The sequence below is a fragment of the Onychomys torridus genome, chromosome 12 (assembly GCF_903995425.1).
Source record: "Onychomys torridus chromosome 12, mOncTor1.1, whole genome shotgun sequence".
NCBI lineage: Eukaryota > Metazoa > Chordata > Mammalia > Rodentia > Cricetidae > Onychomys > Onychomys torridus.
Window position 1 is genome coordinate 52,129,154 of NC_050454.1, and position 24,756 is coordinate 52,153,909.

At 35.1% G+C, this 24,756-nt stretch overlaps 1 protein-coding gene across 20 annotated transcripts in view; it reads right to left on the minus strand.

The window, feature by feature from the left end:
- Robo2 (roundabout guidance receptor 2) overlaps nt 1-24,756 on the minus strand; it is a 1,547,722-nt gene that overhangs the window by 465,488 nt on the left and 1,057,478 nt on the right. For all 20 annotated transcript variants that reach the window (XM_036203250.1, XM_036203243.1, XM_036203256.1 and 17 more), the window contains one exon: nt 16,803-17,129. In XM_036203250.1, the coding sequence (XP_036059143.1) occupies nt 16,803-17,129 (327 nt within the window). The remainder of the gene's footprint in view (nt 1-16,802; nt 17,130-24,756) is intronic.

Genomic DNA, 24,756 nt, shown 5'->3' on the forward strand with positions numbered 1-24,756 from the left:
TTAAATAAATAAATCTATTTTTTAAAGTCAGAAATGTACAATGGAAAAAAAGAAAATATCTTCAACAAATGGTGCTTGTCTAACTGAATGCCAAAATATAATAGAATGCAAATGGATTCATATCTATCACCCTGCATATAACTTAAATCCAAGTGGTTCAAAGACCTCAACATAAAACAAGATGCACTGAACGTGATAGAAGAGAAAGTGGGAAATAGCCTTGAGTGCATTGACACAGGAAACAACTTTCTGAACAGAACACCACTTACACAGGCCCTAAGATCAAAAATTAACAAATGGGACCTCATGAAAGTAAAAAGCTTTTGTAAGGCAAATGACTTCATCAATAGGACAAAACAGCAGCCCACAGAATGGGAAAAACATCTTCACCAACCCCACATCTAACAGAGGGCTGATTGCTACAATATATAAAGAACTCAAGAAACTAGACACCAAAAAACCAAATAATCCAATTTAAAAATGGGGTACAGATATAAAAAGAGAATTCTCAACAAAGGATTATCAAATGGTCGAGTAGCACTGAAAGACATGTTCAACATCTCTAGCCATCAGGGAAATGCAAATCAAAACGACTCTGAGATTCCGTCTTACACCTGTCAGAATGACTAAGATCAAAAACACAAGTGACAGCTTATGCTGGAGAGGATGTGGAGCAAAGGAAACAGTCTTCCATTGCTGGTGGGAGTTCAAACTTGTACAGCCACTTTAGAAATCAATATGGCAGTTTCTCAGAAAATTGGGAATCAACCTACCTCAAGATTCTGTTATACCATTCCAGGGCATATACCCAAAGGACGCTCTGCCATATCTTTTTTTTTTTTTTAAGTCATTATAATATGAATTCCAGGTAAGAAGTATAAAGTGATTTCAATTGAATCTATAAGCACATATTTTAGAAATTTCATAATTTGCTAGCATCCTCAAAGTCTAAACCATTTTAAGTCAGCAAACAAGTAATAAATTGTTGAATCAACATCAAAGACTTAAAGATTTTCCACCTATTCCCCAAATATTCTTCAGAAAGAGAAATGTTCAAATTGAAACACATTGGGATAAACGCTAATGCAAACCCAAGTTAACCAAGTTGTCTTATTTCACCCACTGATTATCATCATTGTAAGCCAAAGAAAACAGAACGCAAATATCAAGTCTTGATGATCTTTTCAAGAACAGTGATCCAATAAAATAGGTGAAGAAACAACTGGTATTTAACAGGATGTATTGGTAAAAATAAACCATCAAGAAAGTCATTCAAAATTACTAATTCAAATTAATTCAAGTACAATGCAAAAGATTGTATCCTACAACAGACTCTTCCTGAATTATATTTAAACTCACAAAAGTGTCTCAGGTTTATGTCTCTGAGTAAAAATATCTTTAAATGCCAATATGAATTCTGTAGAATGTTTAAACTGTCAGGAGGCTCTAAAAATAGATTTCTGTATATTCTTATCCTTTCTATGTCTTTTTTGACCAACTCACACAGCACTAAAATAAGTCATTTTGTTAGAGTTCTTTGGAGGCTAGAAACCATTCACATACATTACACAGCTAATTTGACAGTCTTTGTCAGGTAACTGATGATTGGACTCATTTCTACGAGGAAGTTCATGGTACTGTAACACATCATACTCCCTTATTGAAAGAAACTTTGACACACAGAAAAGTATATCAATATGGTTTTTAATCTAAAATAATTCACTTTAAAAATAAATACTTACATTTATTGACTGAATCATGTTATCTTTATGATCTGCTTTTAAAAGACATAACAATGCCTTAATACAACTCCTAGCCCAAATCATATTGCTCTAAATCTAAGCACAAGGTAATTTTAATTTTCTGGGGAACTTCAAAATAGGAATATGGAGAACATTATATTGTACACACAATATATAATATTGTGTACAAGCATCAATTAGAGTAGAATATATCTTCTTGTTAGATTAGCATTGTTAAGAAGCACTTATTCTTCTTAGAGTTCACTAAAAGGTAAAGAACTGCCAGGTGGCAGTGGTGCAGCCTTTAATCCCAGCACTCAGGAGACAGAACCAGGCAGATCTCTGTGTGTTAGAGGCCAGCCTGGTCTACAGAGTGAGATACAGGACAGGTATCAGAACGACATGGAGAAACCTTGTCTCAAAACACAAAAAACAAAAAAACAAACAAACAAAAACTCACCCAACATAAAAATGGAAAGAGAGGAGAAAGGAAGGAAGTTTTACAAATTTTATTTGAAATCTTGCCTATAATTTAAGATAATTAAAACATATGGTATTTGATTTGTAGTTTCTGTTTGGTGGCTTAGTCACTTCAATAAACCAAACTTTCAGAGTCTCAAGATTATTATTTAACCAGAGGACCAGGGAGATGGTCAGTAGATAAAGGCATTTGAAACCAAGCCCAATAACCTGAGTTGTATACCCTGGAATACCATGTTAGGAAGACAGAACAAGCTCCCTCAAGTGGCCTTCCGATCTTCACATGTGCCATGAACACTCATCCAGTCACATATGTATCCACATGCACACACAAAAGAAAGTAACTGTCATAAAATTTCAAAACTACAAGTTTTAAATAGAGCAGTGAGAAAGAGTCAACTTTCTACGTGCATCATTACTGCCACCAAACTTCCAAGTAAGTTCTTCTTCTATTACAGAATGAACCAGGTAAAGAAATAATGAAAAACAACACACACACACAAAAAAAATGAAATAAATAGAACAGTTTTGAGGCTGCCAATTGATCCCTTCTCAGGTTGAAAATGGTGGCTACCACTGTGTGCTCCCAGCTTTTCAAATGCAGGTGCAGAATTCATTTAATTTCTCCAGTCTCTCTTATTAATTCCAAGTAAAGTGTTTCCAATATCCATCTCTGTGATCTCACAGGTAGCATGTTATTGTCCGGGCAAATGTGTTATGAGTCCTCAGATGATGAACTACACAGAGGCCAGATGTCAGAGGGACTGAAATTGATAATCCATCAGTAATTTTCCATCTGTCGCAATAGCCCTGACCTACTGAACTAAATAAATATGTTTAATCACTGACTGGTCAACTTATCAAATAACATAGAAGGCTGAGGGGAAGAACTTGTCAAATGTAAGACAGATAAAGCAAGAGACATAGCCATTGGCAAGAATCTCAAAGCTCCCTTTACCCCCGTGTCTTCAATATAACTTTGGAAAACTGACCTAAGTAGAAATCAGACTGGAAAACAACTCAGGTTCAGGTATTGAATTCACACCTTCCTGTAACTTCTATCCCGTTTACTCTGCTCTTGGTACACCAGTCAGTTATCCATGCTTTCCCTTCAGAGCTCTAGTCTAGAAAGGCCTTCCTATATTCAATGATAGGACACAGGTGAACCAGAAGCTTAAAAGAGTCAGAGTAGAATTTCTTCACAGACCTATCAAGTCATTTGGAGATGAGAATTTGAAAATCGGGCTGCTTAGTCATGATGATAACATTCTCTGGAAATGCCCTTCCCTCATCATGTAGAAAGTATTCGACATTTCTGAATATGAACAGCTACATGGCAAGCCCATGCTAGACAAACATTAATCACTGCTAAAGAGATAAAATGCTCTAGCAACGTGTGACATTGGATAAGTGATAGATCAGCCAGCCTTTCATTGACTGTGCCAACAGCTATGGGATTACAAAGGCCAACTGCCACCACTGCCCAAGAATGGGTCAAGCTGGGAGATTAGCTACATGACACTGAACAGAACAGGGGTGATTTCTACAGCAGGGTTCATGGTGCTGCCTAAGGCACTTCACCAGTGTTAAATTCTCTAGGTCTTACTTTGCTAGGGCCATGCACCAGCAGCTGAGGCTGAAAACTCTTGAACTTGTTTATTCACACTTATTTAATCCTGATTCTATACACTGACTCACAGCCTGTGGGGTTAAGAAGATGGATGAGAGGAGCAAGGGCCATGAAGAGGTCAGGGTCATGATGTCATTGGATCTCATTAAGTACATCACTCAAGCCAACAGTCACTCCAAAGGTCATACCAAGTGAGGTCCATGCTATAGGTAAAAGAAGGCTAGTTGGACAATGTAAACCAATTCCTTTTTTAGAGCTTACGTTATGTATGACACAAAGGAGTTTCTACATGGTCATTATAATTTGAAATGCTATTAAAAAAAATAAATGACTTTGAAGAATGAAGAATAAAATTCTTTTAAGTTCTGCAGAAAGTATATTATTAACTTTAAAAGGGTCCATACAATTCTGGTTAGTCCAGGAACTAGCACTATGCCTGCTGATTTACCATGTACAATTATTAAGGAATGCTGAATGCGATAGTTTGGTTTCTAAGTTGAAGGATGGGCTAGTATTCAGAAAAACATCACAACAGAAAATTGAACATCAACTTTTTCTGTAGTATTGCAGAGCATTTTATTATTATTATTATACCCTATGATGTTATAAACTAAGGCTATTACACAGGACAACCAACATACATTTTGGAAGGATTTTTTAAATAAGTTTAAAAATTAAAATATATCTACTTTTATAACATGTGTTGAAGCTGGAATTTGTTTCATAAATGTTGTTTTAAGAAATTTAAAAAATAGGGCTAAAGAGAATCTGATTTGATTGAATTAGAGTTATTTATTTACATATGTAGTATTTTTATCTTTTATTGAAATATTAAACAAAACTGAATCTACTCTACAGAGTACCTATGATTATTAAAATTAAGATGCTTATAATTACTGAATAAAAATGGTATGTACTTATGAAAATAAATTTAAGAACTTTTCTCAAGCTTACAGCATTTCTAAAATAGTATCTTAAATATAGTAATCAGTATGGACTTCATACTATTTAAAAAAATTGTGTCTGAAAGAAAACAAATATATTAGTTTGATATATGCATGCTTTTGGTATAATCACTTTATTTGGGGATAGTTCTTTGATCAATAAAGAGTATAAATTTTATTAAGTAAAATGAAAAATGTAAGTCAAATAAATAGGTTAATACATTAATGTTATTTTATTTTGCTTCTAAGAAAAAACAAAACAGAATTTAACCTATATCCTAGGAATTTATATCTATATATATTATGCTTCACTGGACAAGAAATATTGGCCCAAGACATATATAATTTTTCAAAAAACAATTTACCTTAGACCTGCATGGGTGATTGGAAAAGAAAAATGACTGAATTCCATGGCCACAAGGTGAACAAGGGCTGTGCCTACACGCACACATGAGCAGTTAATTCCTCAAAAGACATGTAAGATTAAGGGAAAACCTCATTTTATTCATGACATTATCAATTACTTGTTGGCAACTAGAGGGCACATGGACAAGTACTGAAAAAGAAAAGAAATAGTATCCTGATAAGCAACCAAGTCTTCATAGCAACTAAGGGAACAACTTTAAAAGAACTGCTGCTGAATTTCCTTGTCATGCCCTGCTGATAGCTCTCAACTTCTTGAAAGAAAATATAGTGTTGTTTTGTCTTGTTTTGTTTTCTTTTGTTTGCTTTCACCAGTACACTCAGTCAGAAGTTGCATACTGACCCTATAGAGGAGCTCACTTGATTTCCACTTCTCTGGAGAAGAAAATATCTAGTCCAGTCACATTATCATAAACTAAGAAAATGAATGCATAAAGTTAAAAGGTCTGACAAATTCACAGGAATAGTGCATCATGGGAAGGGGCCTGAACTGATGTCTTCAACTCACTTAATAACTATCTTTCACAACACTGGTGACCGATTCAATTGGCTACCTCATTTGTACCTACATGTCTTCCTGTCATCCACTGTGGACTTTCTGAAATAATTTCTTCTCATATCTATAAATACATTTTCTGAATCACACAGACATGAATGCTCTCTAAGGTTCAAACAACTTACCAGCAACTGCTTGTATGTTTTTATAGTCACCTGTATCACAAATGATGTTTCTTACCCACATCCACTGGTTTAATCCCACATTCATTTTGTATGAGGAGCTTCCATTAATGCCCCTGTAATTAACACCAAACCCAAATGGAATGAATGGGAGATTTTCTTATGCACAGGCTAAGAACCCTTAAATAAGAATGAATAATGATCATATTTCCCAGAAGACATCTATGGCAGCCCTCAAGTGTGATTAACTAGACCACTCCTCATCTCTCTTTCTCCACAAAAATAGAACAGTTCATTTGCATGTCATCTGATAGAAGAAGAAAGTCTAGCATATAATGGGTTATTACCAATGGATACTTCATTAGTAAAGCTTTTTCTTATGATGTGTCAGAAAAGGAAAAGACAAAGTGAATTGAGACTCTTACATCTTTATTAATGACATACATATTTGAAGTTAGACTCCATCAGCTTATCCAAAGATTCAACTGAGTACTCAGGAAGGCTTTCTTAAGTTGATCAATTTATAGGTAACTCCATTTAACAAGAGGCTCCTAATAACATCTGCTTTGAAAAAGGAAATCCTATATGAATATTAAACACAACATTTTCTGCCTCTCTTTAGTAATATTCAAAGCAGACTCAGCAAGAAAGCAAAGATAAATCAGCCTTTCTATCAAGCTTCTCTTGAATATGGACATGTGGATCCTCGACAATTATATGTTATAAATGAAGGGATGGCCTTCAAAATGTAATTAATTTAATTGCTTATAATCTCCAAGGGTTTCAAAATAAGATATGTAGGGGGCACACAATTTTCCTGGGAATTTTCCAATGACTTGTCATGAGAGATAGGAAAAAATAAATTACTTTTACTTTGTGGAATTTCTTGTAAATAGAGAAGTAATGAGAATTATTTTTCAACTGCATAGGGCATGAGATTCTAAGCTTTGCCACATGTTTTGCTAATTCAAAGATTCATTTCCCTTAGAGGGGATATACAAGGTGAAGTCATATCAACATCTGAATTTATACATCAAGAGTTAACACTCATACTCACAACACCCTACTGACCTTGGATAATATTTAAGCACTTAAGGTCCAAGGAAAGAAGCTCCACCACATTCACCACCAACAACACTGATATCATTCTGCAGCTTCCAACCTTTGTTCCTTATCTGTCTACTCAGGGCACACAGAGAGTCATTTATTTTCCATTTGGCAAAAGAGTTCTTGATGTAATTGCCAAAACTAGGGGACTTACCGATGTCTTCATCTGTCTTCTCAAAGATCAATAATTCTGAGTCTTTTAGCTTTCTCCTATCAACTCACTTTCTTGATAGCTTTCTTCTAGTGTGCTTCCTATTTTAATGATGAATTTAAACAATACTCAAGAGCATGAGGAGTTACACTAGCCCAGAATCAAGCTGGTTTATGTTTCTTAATTTAGACTACAACTGTATTAATAAGATGTAGAATAAGAATTTCTATGGTAGTGATATGGTGAAAGCTATTCATTATATCATATATCAGACACTGTTATGTGTTTTGCTCACATTTTAACTTTCTCATTTGTTAATTATGTTGTAGTATTAAAGGTATGAATTTAGTACAGGGCAAGGGATGTATGGAGTTCTCCTCCATTGTCATGTGTGTACATTAGAAGACATACCATAAAAACAATGATACAGAATTATTTCCTCTTCATAGTCTCCTCTGACTATCCCTTCTAGGTCATAACCAGACCTGCCTGACTCCCATCTTTGACTTTTCACAACCACTAATCTGTTTTCTATCACTATAATTTTGTGATCTTGAAAATATTATGTAAATGGAATTATATAGCATGTGACCTTTTGAAATGCCCTTTAAAAATGCCATTTTCCATGCGCCATAATACCCATGAGACCCATCTGCATCATTCTGTATATCAATAATTCAATTCTTTCTATCGCTGAGTAGTATTCCATAGTGTGGATACAGACTGCTCTGTTTAATCATTCATTTCATCGAAGGGCAGTTTAGTCCTACCTTGTCTTCTGCCATCATGAGTAGACCTAGGATTAAAAGCCAAACACTCGGATTTATGTGCATGCTATGATTTCTTGGAGACAAAAGCTTACATGTGCAGTAGGATGATAAGTAAAATTCTGTGCCTTTAGAGCCTATTAAAATCTATTACAATGTGACTTTGGTTCCATCAGTAATGCAGGAAGAACCAGTTTCTCTGCATCTTTAAAAGAATTCTATGATGAAAGATATGTGTACCTTTTTTTGATAGTCTCAATCTGTACTTCCCTAAGGACAGTGATGTCCCCCAGTGTGCTTATCTGCCATCCATAGTATGTATTCATTTGTGGCATATCTTATTTCATCCTCTGTGTATTTTTATCATTTGTTATTTATCTAATGTGTACACATGTTTATATCAATATATTCTCAATCTGAAAGCAGTCTTATTTTCTTATGGAGAATGGAACATCTTAGCTAATAACATTTTTTAATTTTAATGAAATCTGGTTTATTAATTTTATGTATTTTGGTTTGTGTTTATAGTACTAGGCACTATGTTTTCCTAGGCACTTTGTTTTTGCTGCTTATTTTTGTTTGGGGAGGTGGTTGGGGGCGGTTGCTTGTTTTTGTTTCTGCTACATTATATTTTAGTACTGTAAGTTTTGCTTGAACCTTACATTTAAGTTTATGCTCTACTTGGAATTAATTCTTGAAGCATATGTCAACCTTAATAATTTGCCTATGGATATTTAATACTTTGGGCACTTTATATCAGAAACATTGAATCATTTTCTAAATTTCAAAAACTAAAGATGTGCCAGGTGAAGGTGGTATATGCCTTTAATCCCAGCACTTGAGAGGCAGAGGCAGGCAGATCTTTGTGAGTTTGAGGCCAGCCTGGGCTACCAAGTGAGTTCCAGGAAAGGTACAAAGCTACACAAAGAAACCCTGTCTCGTAAAACCAAAATAAATAGATAGATAGATAGATAGATAGATAAAAACCAAAGAGTATGTTCATTTGAATTTCAAATTGGCCAGTGTTAATAAAATTATGTACTGAACTTAAAAACTATGATGTCCAGAAGATGTGTAAGTACAGATATCAACAAAATAACATCATGTGAAGATATTAATGACTCAGAAAGCTCTAGAGAGATGTAAGACATAGTTGCCATTATAATGCTCTATTGTTTTTTTGTTTTTTTTTAAGAAACTTAGACAACTTCTCTTTGTGTCTGAAATCACAGATGACTCATCTTATAAATTGGATTGTTAATCTTCAGGATGCTTTAGCTTACAAACATGTCAATAACAACTGAAAGTGATGGATTTTTCTGTTACTGATATTTGACAACTAGAAACTGTAAAGAGAAAATCAAATTACTTGAATAAACTAATGAGCTCTCAAATGTCAATATATAATGAAACAACCCTAGAAAAAGTATACTTTTTGTTGTTTCTTTTCTTTAATATCCTACATATCACAGAATATCAACACAAAAACAGTGCCTTCTACCTCATTTTACCTCTTTGGCAGTCATCATTGTATACACACAATTAGGTCATGGTCTCTGGATAAAATACCCAAAATCAACACTAATGATTTTTTTCTCTCTAAATGCCAAATGATTTTGTTTTCTTGCTTAAATTAATCAATATGTAGGCTTAGCAGAATGATTAAGAGAACATATTTGAGAGCCAGGACTATTTGGGTTCAGTCTTATCTCTAATTTCCATGTGAAAATATGCAAGCTAAGTTTATATCTTAGATATGTAAGACGACAGTACAGGGACTTTTAGAATATAGTAAAGCATGATTGAGAAACTCTTAGAACAAAAAACCTGGTGCTTGGTAGACATAAGTGATTCTTACTACTCAGCTCCCATTCAAGGTCATCAATTCTCCAGATCTGCATTCTCTTTTCTTTGGTCAGCAAGACCTCTTGCTCTTTATCATTTGCAATGTATTATAGCAGTTTGTGGCCCAGGCTCCTGTGACCATGTCCTGTGCCATTCTACTCAAAACTAACACTGTCATTGAAACTTATGATTGGCTCTGTATTTGTTTTTGCTTCTATAATTACGATAAAAATATACCACAAAAAACACCTTAAAATCTAAACCATTTGAAATGTTAAGTTTAATAATGTTAAGTAAAATTCAGATGGTTGTATGACTGAACCCAGTTATGCTATCTTGCCAAAAAGCATCTCTAGGTCCATTCAAAAACTCTCTTTTTAGACTGTTTTAATGCTTTTTTTTTTGCAATCTATATCTCAGCACCTATATGTTTCAAGCATTTAGAAGGCAGTCACATGAAAACACAACATATTAAGTTTATATCTTATCTGAACATGAATTCATTTAAAAGATTTCTTTCAATCTTTTGTTGAAATTCATCTCTCCTTTCCTAATATGAGCTGGAAAGATGGCTCAGTGGTTGAGAACACTGGTTGTTCTTCGAGAAGACCCAGATTCAACTCCCAGCACCCACATAGTAGCTTACAACTGTCTGTAGTTCCAGTTCCTGGGGCTTCACACCAATGCACATAAAGTAAAGTTAAATAAATTATTTTAAAAATTCTGTTAGGAGATAGAGCATATAGAATATGATTAGGTTTTCAGGAAGAACCTTCACCTAATTGAGCTCTATGAACCAGAAAGTAGAGTTTTAATAAAAAAAAAAAAAAAAAAAAAAAAAAAAAAAAAAAAAAAAAAAAACTCCCATATTGGCTATTTGACCATAGATTACTCTAGAGCTATGGGAAATCAAATTCTATTGTATATAAGGTATATAAGACATGTCTGTCTGCCATCTTGTCACAGTAGCCTAAACCACTGAATCACCCAGAGATATTCAACTGTTGATGTCTAAAAGAGAATGCTGTTGAAAGACAGTGAAATTCCAGAAGCTATCTCAGACTGAAACCTTAATTTTCTCTCACACAGTATAGCTTATGAAACTCTAATAAAGATGTCTAGGTAATATCTAACCAACAAAAATGCAGGGATATCTCCTAATTAAGAAACACACAATCAGGAATGCTTTTGCTTTGGGGAATTTCCTCAGAAAAACCAATTTAATTTTCAGTACTAAAAATATGTCAGTAGTATAATTAATCTTAGTCCTTAGCAATTAAATTACAAGACATTATGGACTTCTATATAAAAGAAGAATTAGACTTGTAAAAAATTTTCTATTGTTTTATAAATACATACTTATAAATACATAAAAAGAAATACAACCCACTTTTAGTAATTATAGAATGCTTGTGGGCTCTTTCGGTCAGAATGGAAAGACCTATGTTAGAGTTATTAGAAAAAGAAATACATGTATGAGAGGAGAATTGATAACTTGCTGCTCTGTTGAATCACAGGTTTTAAGAGTATTTGAACTATTGAACAAAATTACCTTTCATAAGTGTTTCCATTTGTAAATGCACAAAACATGCAACTTTGTAAAGACAGAGAGTCGGTAAATATTTCTTTGGGACTAAGGAAGGAGAGTTTACGAAAAGTGGGAATTGCATGTTAATTGGCATAGGATTCTTTTAAGTGTCAAAATATTTTAGATTGGATTGTGGTGTTGATGGTGACATCACATAAATATGTTTATTTTAAAAGTATCAAATGATAGACATTGAATTTGTGAAAGTGTAATATATGAATAATATCTCATTAAGTAATTCTTGCCATGTGTGGTGGTATTTGACAGGCTGAGATAGGGTGGTTGGGAGTTTGAGGGCACCGTGGAATATATAGCAAAACCATTTCTCAAAAGGAACACAAGCAAAAAGTAGATTCAAGGAGCTGTGCATAGCTTAAATTTAAATGATCTTAAATTCAAATTGCCTTAAGTCTTTATGAAGAATAAAACCACTCTTCTGAATAAATTTTTCCCATAATCAAAATAAAATCAAGCAATAAGAATCTGCATACTTGCCAACTTGAAGGACTGAAGTTAACAATTTACCTTGTGTTCATTCTCAAAGCAACCTATGCTGTCTCGCAGCAAAGTCTACCTACTCACATACCCGCTCTTCCTTGTACAGATAAAATATCAATTTAGTCTTAGATTTCAAACAAACAGGACTATTGTGCATCTAGAGTATCTTGCAGCTTTGTTATTCTAGCAATCTGTGACCTATAAATAATGCAGAGCCCTTTCCTTCTCTGAATTATGTTCCTGTAGCCTTAGTCTTGATACATGGAGAACACAGGGGGGAAAAAGAGAGAGGGTTACTAGGAAGATTGCGATAGGAAATAATGAAGCGCAAACACCTTGCCTCATGGAATTCATACTCATACTCCAATTGAATTTAGGAATCATGTATGTTTTCTCTCCTGGATCAAACCAAAAGCCATCATTTGAATATTTATATTTACCTTGCATTTTTTAAATTACCAAGACAAAGGTAATTTGGAAAGTTCTGTATTTGCCTTTAAGGTAAACAGTGGGGGAAAAAAAACAAAACAACAACAACAAACTGGTTCTCAAGTGAGCTTTGAACCACAACCTCCTGGCTTTAAAATGTTCATCACCTCATTTAATCTTTCTCTTCTGCCCTAGTGTTGAGACAGGGAAACTGAAAGAATAATCTGGGGACTGCATCAATTTTTCATGAATTTTCATCTAGCCCAGAACCCCCTCTTCCCTTGGTTGATAGGCCAAGCTGCTGTCATATATTTATACCACCTGGGGCAACAGCTGCCATCTCTTGAGGCCACCAGGCCAGCTGCATCTCATGCAGCTATGCTGGGTCCCTGCAAAGGCCCCCTGAACGCCTGCTCTGTACACCACAGCACTTGTTGGGAACTGAAATCCTATCCTCCTGCACCTCTGTGCCTGGAGCTCCCGGGGGTCTCATTGGAAAACCACCTATTAACTTCATGAGTGCCAGACCTCTTGCTGGTAGCCTTGTGACTCTGTTTTCTTTCCATTTAAAATGACTCTCTGCCTGAAGGCCTGCCTCAGATTCAAGTGAATTGAAAGGACTTTCTGAATTACTCTTATTTTTCTAACATGCTCAAAATAAAACAAAAACAAACCAACAAAAAATGCACACACAACAATAACAAAACAATAATTGGGCGACTCAACTCTCCATAGTGATACTTGGCCATGATTTTTTTTTTCTGTTTCTTTCTCTGTATTGTCCTATTACATTTGCTGAAGGAAAGGAAGAGAGGGGAAAGAGAGGAGAGAGAGAGAGAGAGAGAGAGAGAGAGAGAGAGAGAGAGAGAGAGAGAGAGAGAGAAACATAGATAGAGAGATGGAGGGAGGGAGAGAGAGAATATGGTATAGGGAGAGACAGCAGATTTCCACACAGAAAATCATGATAGATGGCTAACAGCTAGACTTCCATGCTTTGGCAGACAAAATACTTCTTATTTAAAACAAAAATCAAGGTGAAGTAAAGGAAATCAAACATTTTCCATACTGTTTTATCAATAATCATTACACAATAAATGTATACTGTCATCATGGCTTATCATGAGGGCTGACAGGAAGTCCTTCCATGCTACTGGCAAAGGCCAGAGCCACTTCCAAAGTTCGTTGTAGAAGAGCAGCCAATGGGATCTACACTCAGTTGTGTAGATGCTGCACTGCTGTGCTCCAGATTGCCCCTTTCTCTATGCAGAGCTTCCTTCTAGTGACACAGGCATTTGCTGCTTCCTCCCTCCATTGGTTATGTTTACTTACCACTTACTTTATTGGAAAACATTTTTCTTGTCACGACCACATTCCCTGTCACTCTGACACCTGTTCTCCACCATGCCTCCTATACAACATTCTTTCTTTTATCCGTGATCAGCGACTGCTAAAACCAAGCCAATGGACTCGGTCTTTCATAACAGTTCACTGTTGGCACCCTACCTGGGCATCCTCCTTCACTTTTCCTTATTTCTGTGACTTCAACCTTTATTTGAAAATGACTTCTTTGCTAAATTCCAGAAGCTATATATATATATATGTATGTATGTATATAATGGAATGCTCAGTATTTTAACTTTGTTACCCTCATTGACATACCATAGTTGCTCCTTCTGTACACTCTAATTTTATGAATGGGAAACCTGCAGACCCAGATACTGAGACACAAAAACATTTGAAAGACGCACACCATCTTGACAACTGGTCATAACCAGATCAAGCCTTTCTGGGTTATTTGACAGCTTTTCTCACCCTCATTCACCACCCCACAAATGTAATCACTCACTCTGTGTCAGAGACGGTGAAAAAGTAGAGAGACTGTGATTCAGCACACCCCACTTGTCCAACCTGTTCCTTCTGAGCTCTCTGATGCCTAGGAGGTACATATATTCTAGAATCCTTCCATTCACTATAGCAAAAGGATGTTCAACTTCATTTTTCATTCAAGACATCACAAAATATTAAAGTCAGAGCTCCAATGATGCCTCCCCTTTAAGGACCCTTTCTCCATATTATTTATTCAGGAATATTTAAGTATTATTCTCTGTGGGTTCCCATATTATCTATTGTTTGTCCCTCTAAGGGGCTATACTTGTTCTCTATTTCATCTATTATAAAATGTTTAAATGTTGGTCCTCTGAAGGACATTCTGAACTCTGACAATAGCTTGGAATGTCTTTATTCCTGTCCCTTAGCACATTAATAGAGGGGAAAGTGGGTGTTTCTGTATTCAGTATTTCAATTGTATGTTCTAACATACAGAAGAAAATAGGGAAGTCTGGCAAGCTAATGGAAAAAATTAGCAACAAATAAATGAATATTATTTGATCTTCAGTAGCTTCAAATGCCATGATCTGTTGACATGGCATTAAAAGAAACTTTATTCACTAGAAAATCCAATTCAGAAGCCTTTGGATTTTTCTTTTTGAGATTTTTAAGTAATTCAAGCATTTCTTAAAGTTCATTTATTTATAATAAAAAAAAATGCAACTTTAATATTACATGGGAAAGAATCTTGCCTTAATATTTTTCTCTTAAAATAAATTCATTATTTATGATTTAATTAGGGGAGAAAAATAATCCTTTCAGATTAAATAAAAGATGCATGTGTTTGAGGGCCAATTTTAACAAAGCTAAGACTCAAGAACAAACGTACGTTACTCTCCTACAAAAAAATTACCAGACAATTTTGATAAATTTAATGTGTGGAAGTGAAATTAGTCATAGTAAAGTGTTTCTTGGCTGCTGAGTAGGAAAAAAATGCTATGGAAAAAAGTAAAGCTTCTTCATTTTCGTTTATCTACAAATGTCAGTTTATTTCCTGGGTTCTAGACGTGCAGAAGAATCCCATAAGAGCAAAAGTCAAGAGAGTAAACACCTGTCCTTGAAATCCCCACTAACTCATGTTCCACACCTTAGTCATTTAGCACGGATGGGCTCCGATTCCTTAAAAAGTAATGGTAGGGCAATCCCAGCTATACTACTTAGAAATATGGAAGGTTGAACCAAAAGAATTTAGCAGTGAAATATTTCAATATACACAAAAGTTTCAGAAAAGTAATATTTTAATGGAAAACATAGGCAGAACCTTTATATTCTTAAAGTTGTGTTTTTATATTTTATATTCTAGTAAGCTATATTTAAGTACTTTTTGAAGTGTTGTTTTATTTAAAAAAATATTTGGTAATTGTTGGAAAATTGCATTTTTAGTTTCTAATGTTTCTATTTCAATGTTTTTCATACATAAGCTGTGGATTTTAAGAACTCCCACTCATTTTTTATTGGACCTACATATTTCAAACATCACTTAGTTCATGGTTTCTGGAATGAAACTCTAAATCAGAGGACAGGTGGCTTGGGAGCAAGAGCTTTACCAAGACAGTTAAATAGAAAATAGTTTGATTTGATCACCAAAAGATAATGACATATTGTTGCAAGTTTCAACTCACTGTATGTAGGTTTTGAAATCTGCTGTGAAACCATACAGAATGTATTGATGCTAACAGAAGGACCTATTATTTTTAACACCCTCCCAGTACCTTCTCTACAAATGAGCATTTGGTGTCATATTACAGTTTACTACAGATGAAACTTTTTCTTAAAACAAGTAAGCTACTAGCAAAATATATTTTTTTTAAAACACAATCCCAATTCCTATGCCCCAAACAATCTATCACACACCATCTATGAAATCAATAGAGTCTATGTTTAAATAGAAGCCAGGAGCTAATATTATTTCTGTTGTTGGTAGGAATGGTGAAAAAAAATCAAAAAGTGCGAAAGAGGAAGTTCCTATCTATTTGACTATCAAGATTGAGTAAAAACCAGAAACTCTGCAATAGCATGCTTATCTCCTCTTTGATGATGTCTACTATAAAAAAGAATTAAGTTATCATTGTAGTTGGTGGCATGTCTTCCCTTCTGTACCTACTGTTCCTGAATTTGTTCTATAGGAAAAAGGAGATACTGTAGAGAGTAAGACACCATGTTACTTCAAAAGGTACCCTGTAAAATATTTAGAGGTTATATATGCATTATTTATAATTATATTTATAGAGATATGTGTGTATACATATTTATATGTACATCAGAAACAGGTGCATTATTGAATTTATGTCTGCCTTTCTGACATATTATACATGAACTTTTGATTTTAACATAAGCATCAAGTCCAAGTCTACTATGTATTTTATTAATAATTCATATTTTCATTAAGAGCAGCATCGTGTATTACCTGCTTCTTTGATATAAGAGCAAGGACCTTATACTAATTTGATGTAAATAGAATTGTTGCAGTCCCTATACTGATGGCATTCTAGCCATATTTCTTCAGAGAAGCAATGGTCGCGTGTTATTTCAATTGTTTTACTCTATAGGTTCTACTCATCAGTGATAAAGGAGTGAACTTACTAAAGTGAAGTGGAATGAGTATTTCCATAAAGCGCACGGTGTTTACTTACATGCCACTTCCAGAGATGCATTCCGACTCACTGCTTCGCCAAGATAGTTCCTTGCGACACAAACGTAGCTCCCTTCATCTGGCTTACTTCTGCGCCCATGCACAATTCGCAAAAAGAATAAGGATCCGCTGGGCAGAAGCATCCTGTGTGACCTGGGGTCATCCTTGTCTGTTTCCACCCTCTCACCATCCTTGTACCATTCAATGGTGGGAGTCGGCCGGCCCTCTGCCTTACAGTTCAGAGTGGTGGGCTCTCCCTTGGAGACAATGACGTCAGAAGGGTGTTCTACAATCCTGGGGGGGAAGTCTTCTTGACGAAGACGAGATCCTACAAAACATGATGCAAGAAGGCAGGTTTAGCACTTTTCTTATCTGTAATGTATGGTTCATCTACATTCACACTCATAGGGTTAAATGTTTTCAATTATTTAATGGAATAACCAGATACATGGCTTTATTTACATTTTACACATTTGGTTTTCTATACATATCTAAATCATCCCAAATCTTTTGTACAATGAGGCCATACAACAGTAAATTAATGTTAATTTTAGCTGTCAAACTTAACATGGTCCATAAAAAGGACAAGCAAAAGTAAAGATAATCACAAATACATCCCCCCCTCACCCTGTGGGGGGAATCAGCATGTTAAAATGGAGACTGAGGTGAATAAGACTGACTGATTTCTTGTTCTCTCAATACTTACTGTTCAGTGAAAGAGCAAGCCAGGTGAACAAGCCCAACACCGTGAACAAAGAACAGAGAAACCAGTGTACACACAACATTGTTCAATCAGAGAGGACATGATGTGGCTGGTAAAGTTTCAAACTAGTCTGAAATATGTGACTTTCATTCAACACACACACTGAATTTAAGGTGTAGTAACATGACCATCCTATATATCTATATAATATTTCCTGTATAATAGATAGAAAGCAATAGAGGCAAAAATAAATAAATAAATAAATAAATAAATAAAAAATAAATAAATAAATAAATAAATAAAATATAACCATGAGAAATGATGTTGTAATGGAAAAGTGGAGGAAATATCTTTGATATCTTAATAGAAATATACAGGTAGAATTTTGGTATTTTACCATAGTGTAAAATTGATAGACCCTGCAGTTATCTGAATGTTGTCTGTCACTGAGGGTGGACGTGTTGGACATATAGTCTCAAAGGTGGGAAAATTGAGATATTGGCGACCTGTAAGACACATGACTGTTGGTATCACCCTTGGAAGAGGCTGCTGCTGTTCTTTTGTTTTGTTTTGTAGCTTTGCTCCTTTCCTAGAACTCACTTGGTAGCCCAGACTCACAGAGATCCACCTGCCTCTGCCTCCTGAGTGCTGGGATTAAAGGCGTGCGCCACCAACGCCCAGCTGTTGATCTTATAGACTAAGTCAGTTTGTGCAAAAGTGAATTGTTATAAGACTGATATGTGGCCTCTGAGTGTTTCTCGCTATCTGTCTTGCTTTTTGATCTATATTCACCTATCATTCCACTTACTGTTCTGTCATGCAGGCAGTATGCCCTCACTCAGAACCATGAGGTGGCTCTATGAAACGGAGCTAAATCATCCTCTTCATTTACAAAGTACACAGGTATTTTACAGTAGCTACAGTAAATAAGCTGGTAGAAGCACCAATGATATTCTAGTGATTCAATAAAAGTTGTACCATGAAATGATAGAAATACAACATCTAGGCATTTTGAAGATCAAAATTATGCATTATATTCTGTTTGGGATACAGTTGAGTTGTTTTTGTTTGTTTGGTTTTTTTTTTTTTGGTTTTTTTAGATTTATTTGATTATTTGTCAGTGTGTCTGTGTGTGCCCTGGAGCTAGTGTTACAGGCTGTTGTGAGCCACCCAACATGAGTGCTAGGAAACAAACTTTTCTCTTCTGATAGAACAGCAAATGATGTCAACGAACTTCTAGATACTTTTGACATTTAAACAATCTCTGCTTTGGCTACTATCCTACTATATTGCAGATGAATCAAAAGAATATTCTAAAAGCAATAGCCATGCAGAGAAGATAATGATAATGACCTATAGTGGACTATCCTACTGTTTGCTGTTATAACTTTCCAAGCAATCACCTAAATTTGCAGATTTCTGTTCTGTGATGACAGGTAATACACCTCAGTGTAATTCTAATCCACTTTCAAGCCAATTAAAATGCATATTTTAATTTAATAAAAACAGAACTTAATTTGGTCATGAGTTTACCATTCTTTTTTTGGAAGAGAATATATTTTTAATGGTTGCAAACTATCTGTTTCATTTCATCAGATGCAGCAAAAAGAACTACAATAAAATTTGAGGGGGAAATTTTAAACTTGATTTAATAGATGTGATGTGTTTGGACAGGGAGGCCCAATCTGTACCACAGCAATGTGGGCTCTATATCATAAATACAGTGTCCTTAAAGTAAGTGATGTGTTACAGAACGTTTTCCTCATTTATAATTTTTTACTTTAAATGCAATCATTAGACCTGTAACAGTTAACTAGAGCAGAAAATAAAATGTGAAAGGTCTCATCATTCAGACAAAGATAGATTAAAAGGAATATATACAAGAATAATTAATAAAGCTACAATCTCAAGGTGTAGTTGTGTGAGGATTCTATCCTTAAATTATGACAGTGCAAAGTTACATCCCTATGAGAGAGTCAATAAATAAATCTCAAGTAGCTCCATGAATTATTTGTAATTTTATATAAAAAATGGGTGTTGAGTGGGGGCAGGAATATAGTGTGGTGTTAATGATGGTGTATGATATATCCCTTCACTGCATTTTCAGAGAGGTGTGGGCCTTTAAATTATGAAAGACTCTCAATCCACTTGGTGTAAGCAAATGACTCAGTTACGTGACAACACTGAGATGACATTGTAACTCAGTGGGAATTCCATACTATACTGTGCAGGGTGTGTGTGTAGGGGGGGTTGCTCATACACAGAGTGCCTCAAAACCTTAGAACTTACGGAGTTTTAATACATGTTGTGGTCTCAAATAATTATAAAAGACACAACATAAAGATGAAGAAATCACAGAAATCAGAATGTGACTGCAGACTTGCAATGTCTAAATATACATTGTAAATAGCATTATTTCCTGAGATATACACACATCAAATAATGGTGGGTTCAATTTTGTGTGGTCCTGAGCCAAGGATATCTTTTAAGATCTATTAAAAAAGAAAGAATATTTGGCAGAAATAGGTGGAGTCAAAAGAGAAAAATAAGAAGGAAGGGGTAGAGAAAAGGGAGAAAATGTGGGAGGAAGAGGACAGGGAAGGCCATGGGCTGTGGGATAAAAACGCTCACCATCTGCTGCTACATAACAGTGACTGACTCTGCCCAACAATATATGTTTATTTTTCAGAACTATATCCACTTGAAATGTCTCTTATTGTTCTACAAATGGTTTCTCCATATTTCAAACAACCAAATTACCTTGATTTTTAAAGTAGTGTTAATAATACACACATAATGTGAAATATGCAAATCCCTGGTTGAACAGACAGGGAAGCAAATGATACAATAGCTATAGAATTCAGTGTCCTTTCAGCCAAAATCAAAACTATTATCTTTACATTTCTCAATTAGTAATTGCAGAGTCAAGTTTAATTAAAATGCTTTCTTAAACTCACCCAAGTTAAATGGGAACTCTTGAAAGGTGCCTAAAGAGAATGCCCAATGTTGTAAGCTATGGGACAGTCATTGTCACCTCCATAACTGAGGTGATTGTAGGAACAGAAAAGAAACTCAAGATCGTTCATGTATAATGTGGCAGACATCCTAAAAATTCAACAGGAGAGCTACGATGGCCTACACACTGGGTGTAGGGTATTTTAACAAAAACATCTTCTAAATTTGATTTAAAAGAATTACTTAAATGCTGCTACCTATAATTAATCCTTAAACATCTGCATTGGTTTTCAAAGGTAATTCACAAGAATCACCCAGAATGTCTTTAAATGTGAAATGGTTCACAAATTTGTATATCATCCATGCACTGGGCCCAAATCAATCTCTATATTTTCCAATTTTTGTACATATGCCAATAGACAAACCTTGAAATGTTTCTTTTTTATTTAATTATATGTATGTATGCACTGCATGTATGTGCACAGATGGCTGTGGGTCCACATATATTTGTGATGCATGTACACATATGTTAGCATGTACTTGGGGTACAGAAGTTATGTAGGTTGTATTCTTTAACTACTTTCCTCCTTGTCTTTGAGAGGGCATATCTCAAAGAATCTGGATTTTCCAAATTAGTCTAGACTATCTGTCTGGCCAGTGAGCTAGCTGCCTTGATAGTTTTGAAAAGCACGGATCCCTGGTTTCTTCAGTGAGCAAGTAGCAGGGGATGAGGGGTAGAAGCTGCAATGTTAGAGTTCATGCCCAGACAAGATCATGCATTTAGGTTTAGCTCTATCCAAGCATCCCATGGTCATATCAGCAGATGTGTCCAGGACCACTCTCCTGAGAATCCCAATTTACACCATGAAAAAGTCCCATTTCTTGGAGACTTTCTCGTATTTTCAGGGAGAATTTTTACTTCTCTAAATTGAGTGAATTCATGAATACTGTTACATTTTGCTTTTTTGAGTCAATGACCACTCATGTGATGTGAACATGATAGAACTTTCATTCTCAGAAGCGATGCCAATCATGTGACACAAGAATCAAGCACCCAGAAGTGTGCTGCTTGATTTTACCTCATGGGTTTCTAAGTAAAATGCCCCTGCCTTGTTCTTCAGTAGAAAAGCTGTATTTCTTGGAACTAAGCTGTAGTTTTTATTCACAAAAGTGACTCTCTCCATCAAGTATTAGAACTTCTGCAGGTCAAGCAATGACTCCCGAAATGTCCTGAGTTTTTCCTCACAGAGGAACTTCATTACAAATTAGAAGCAGAGTAGGAGGTTCTTTTCCTACAGAAAAATTTCCAGTTTCTATTTTTTTCTCTCCTAAAATATATGGGATTGTTCATTCTAGTTTTTAGTAATCATGTTCAAACAAAGTAGCTTACCATAAAATATTATACTAGTAAATTAATCCAAGAAGATGACTACAATTATGACAATGTTTAGAGGAGCAGGGGAATATTGTAGCATGATTTCCATCCCAGTTTGATGACTACAACTACGTGGATTAGAGAAGGCTGCCTGAAAGTAAAGCAGGAAACTATTTCAGAAACGAAGGGAAAAGGTTATTACTCAGCTATTATTCATGTTGTTGCTTATCTCATTTGTGGGGTATAAATCAAATATGAACATCTCATTTAAGATTTTCCATAGACTAAAAGAGATAGATATATGATAGATTGTAGATAGATAATTTAATGGTAGACAGATGGTTGATAGCTACATAGATAGATGAATTATAGACTAAATGGATGCATACATAGATAGATGGATTATAGACTAAAGACACATATGTCATTAGAATAATAAGTAGCCATTATGGCTATTTTTTACTCTGTAAACCATTACAAATATCCTTTCTAAATTCAGTCCATAAAATACTGAGCAAATTAACAAGAGTATGTCTTTTCTGAGGAGAATTTTTACATTCATGTTTTATTGCTTAATACATTTAGCTCCATCCACTGATAACTTTATATTCCTCTGTCAGAAAAAAAAAAACAAAAACAATTCAACATTTTCATCAGTGACAGAAATGTAACTCAGTGCCACATTGATCAGTGAAATTGAAGCAATTAGTAATAAATTGAAGTTCATGAATCACCCCATTGAATCAATCATCACAACTTTTGCTGTGTTTATTTCAGGAAGACTCAACCCCAGTGTTCTTCCCTTATTGGAGCACAAAGAATAGAAAAAGATGTCAGGATGATATTTTTCTCTGGAGATTCTTTAGTATAGTAGAATACATTCTAAGACTTTATTATATTTAAATACTACTAAAACTCAGAGTTTTAGTTCACATAAAGAAATGTTTAAGATTCCCTTTACCTCTGGAAGTACATGAGTTATATTTGATGTTATCTTGTAATATACTATACCATGAAATTAAAGATAGGCTTAATCTAAAAGCAATATCAAAATGGAGACATAGAAATATTATTTTTAAGTATGTTATTTCAATATAGACCCCAAACTAACAATTTTTATCATTAAATGAATTGTCAACAAGTAACATGATTCTTATAATTATTTTTAATCACTCAATGGAAAGCTTTAATTGTAAAGTACTCAGTTTCACAATATGGTATCCATCAGGTCCCCCTACCTAGTTTTCTGGAATAACATAAAAAGACTTAGGTACCAAAGAAAAACTGGATCTCAAATCCACATCCTATAATGAAGAACCTAGAATATAACCAAGTACAACAGCACTGAGATTTCCTCCCCCAAACTTGGGGACTCTGAGTTTCCAAGGTCACTTTTCCTCAAGTGTTCACTGCTTTCTTAGCTCTTTGGGGACTATAAAACCTCAAATTTCCAGGCAACGTTTAGTCCTTCATTTTGTTCTGTTGACTTTGCACTGTGAGGGCCAGACAGTGAGTTCCAGAGATCTATCAGTCTCTGTCCCATCAGCACTGGGACTGCATACACCTGCTGCTTTGTGCAGCCTTGTCTGTGACAGCTGAGGATCTGTATTCAGGATATTAGGCTCTGAGGCAAGACCTTTACCAACAGAGCCTTCTCCCATGCCCTCTGATTCATTTGATACATAATTTAGCCAAGGACAACCTGGCAATATATGGCTGCATATCTTAAGTGTATAAATGGGTAAAGGTATTCAAATTTTTCTTCTTTGGTCACAGTAAATGGATGAAAACTAAGATTCATAAAAATTTCTAAATTTCTCAATTGCATTTCAGTTCCTACTGTTAACAGAAATTGCTGGAAATATTAAAACACAAAAGCATTCCTTATTTTTGTTTATACTACTCTGGCGTATTCGGTACCTTCATTAGGTAAGTTTTAATCTATTATATGAATATTATATTTTTGGCTGTTCATATTCAAGACATTGGCCTTGCCTAAGCAGGTGGCCCTGGAGACAGGTAAATATCAACCTTCACAGCTAGAACATGGCTTGTATAACTTACAATCAGTAACTTTAGGTGATTGAATGCAGGAGCAGACACATGTGAACATATACATTATCTATATAATGTTAAAGATAAATCTTTATTTATTGATCGGAATGTATTCTAGATAATTTTAGGGATGATATTCCCCCAGAGAAATTAACTCCCTGCTGTGGGATGTTGTATATGTTAAATGTGTCGCTCTGATTGGTTAATAAATAAAACACTGGTCAGTAGCCAGGTAGGAAGTATAGGCGGGACAAGGAGAGAGGAGAATTCTGGGAAGTGGAAGGCTGAGTCAGAGAGATGCTGCCTGCCACCTATCATGCAAAGCAAGATGTAAGGTACTGGTAAGCCACTAGCCACCTGGCCAGTTATACACTAATAGATATGGGTTAATTTAAGAAATAAGAACTAGATAACAAAAAGCCTTCTGTGGCCATACAGTTTGTAAGCAATATAAGTTTCTGTGTGTTTACTTGGTTGAGTCTAAGCTGCTGTGGGACTGGCCGGTGAGAGAGATTTGTCCTGACCATGGGCCAGGCAGGACTGGAGAAAACTCCAGCTACAACTCCCTACTTCATAAATTCATTTCCCAACAATTCAGTGAGCAGGCAATGCATTCATCTAGATATCCATGAAGTTAAATGTCAAATCAATTTGCTCCACCTTAATGGTGGAAGATATTCTTTAAAGAGTAATTTGCCACCAAATCAGAGGTCTTCATGGGTTAGGCAGACCTGCCTTATAATGACAAAAGCAATCCTTATTCCTGGAAAGATATCTTTTGAAATTTAGTTTCTTATTATCATATTTATAATACTGTGTTATGGTTTAAAATTGCATTGGCTTTACAAAATATAGTAGAATGAAACA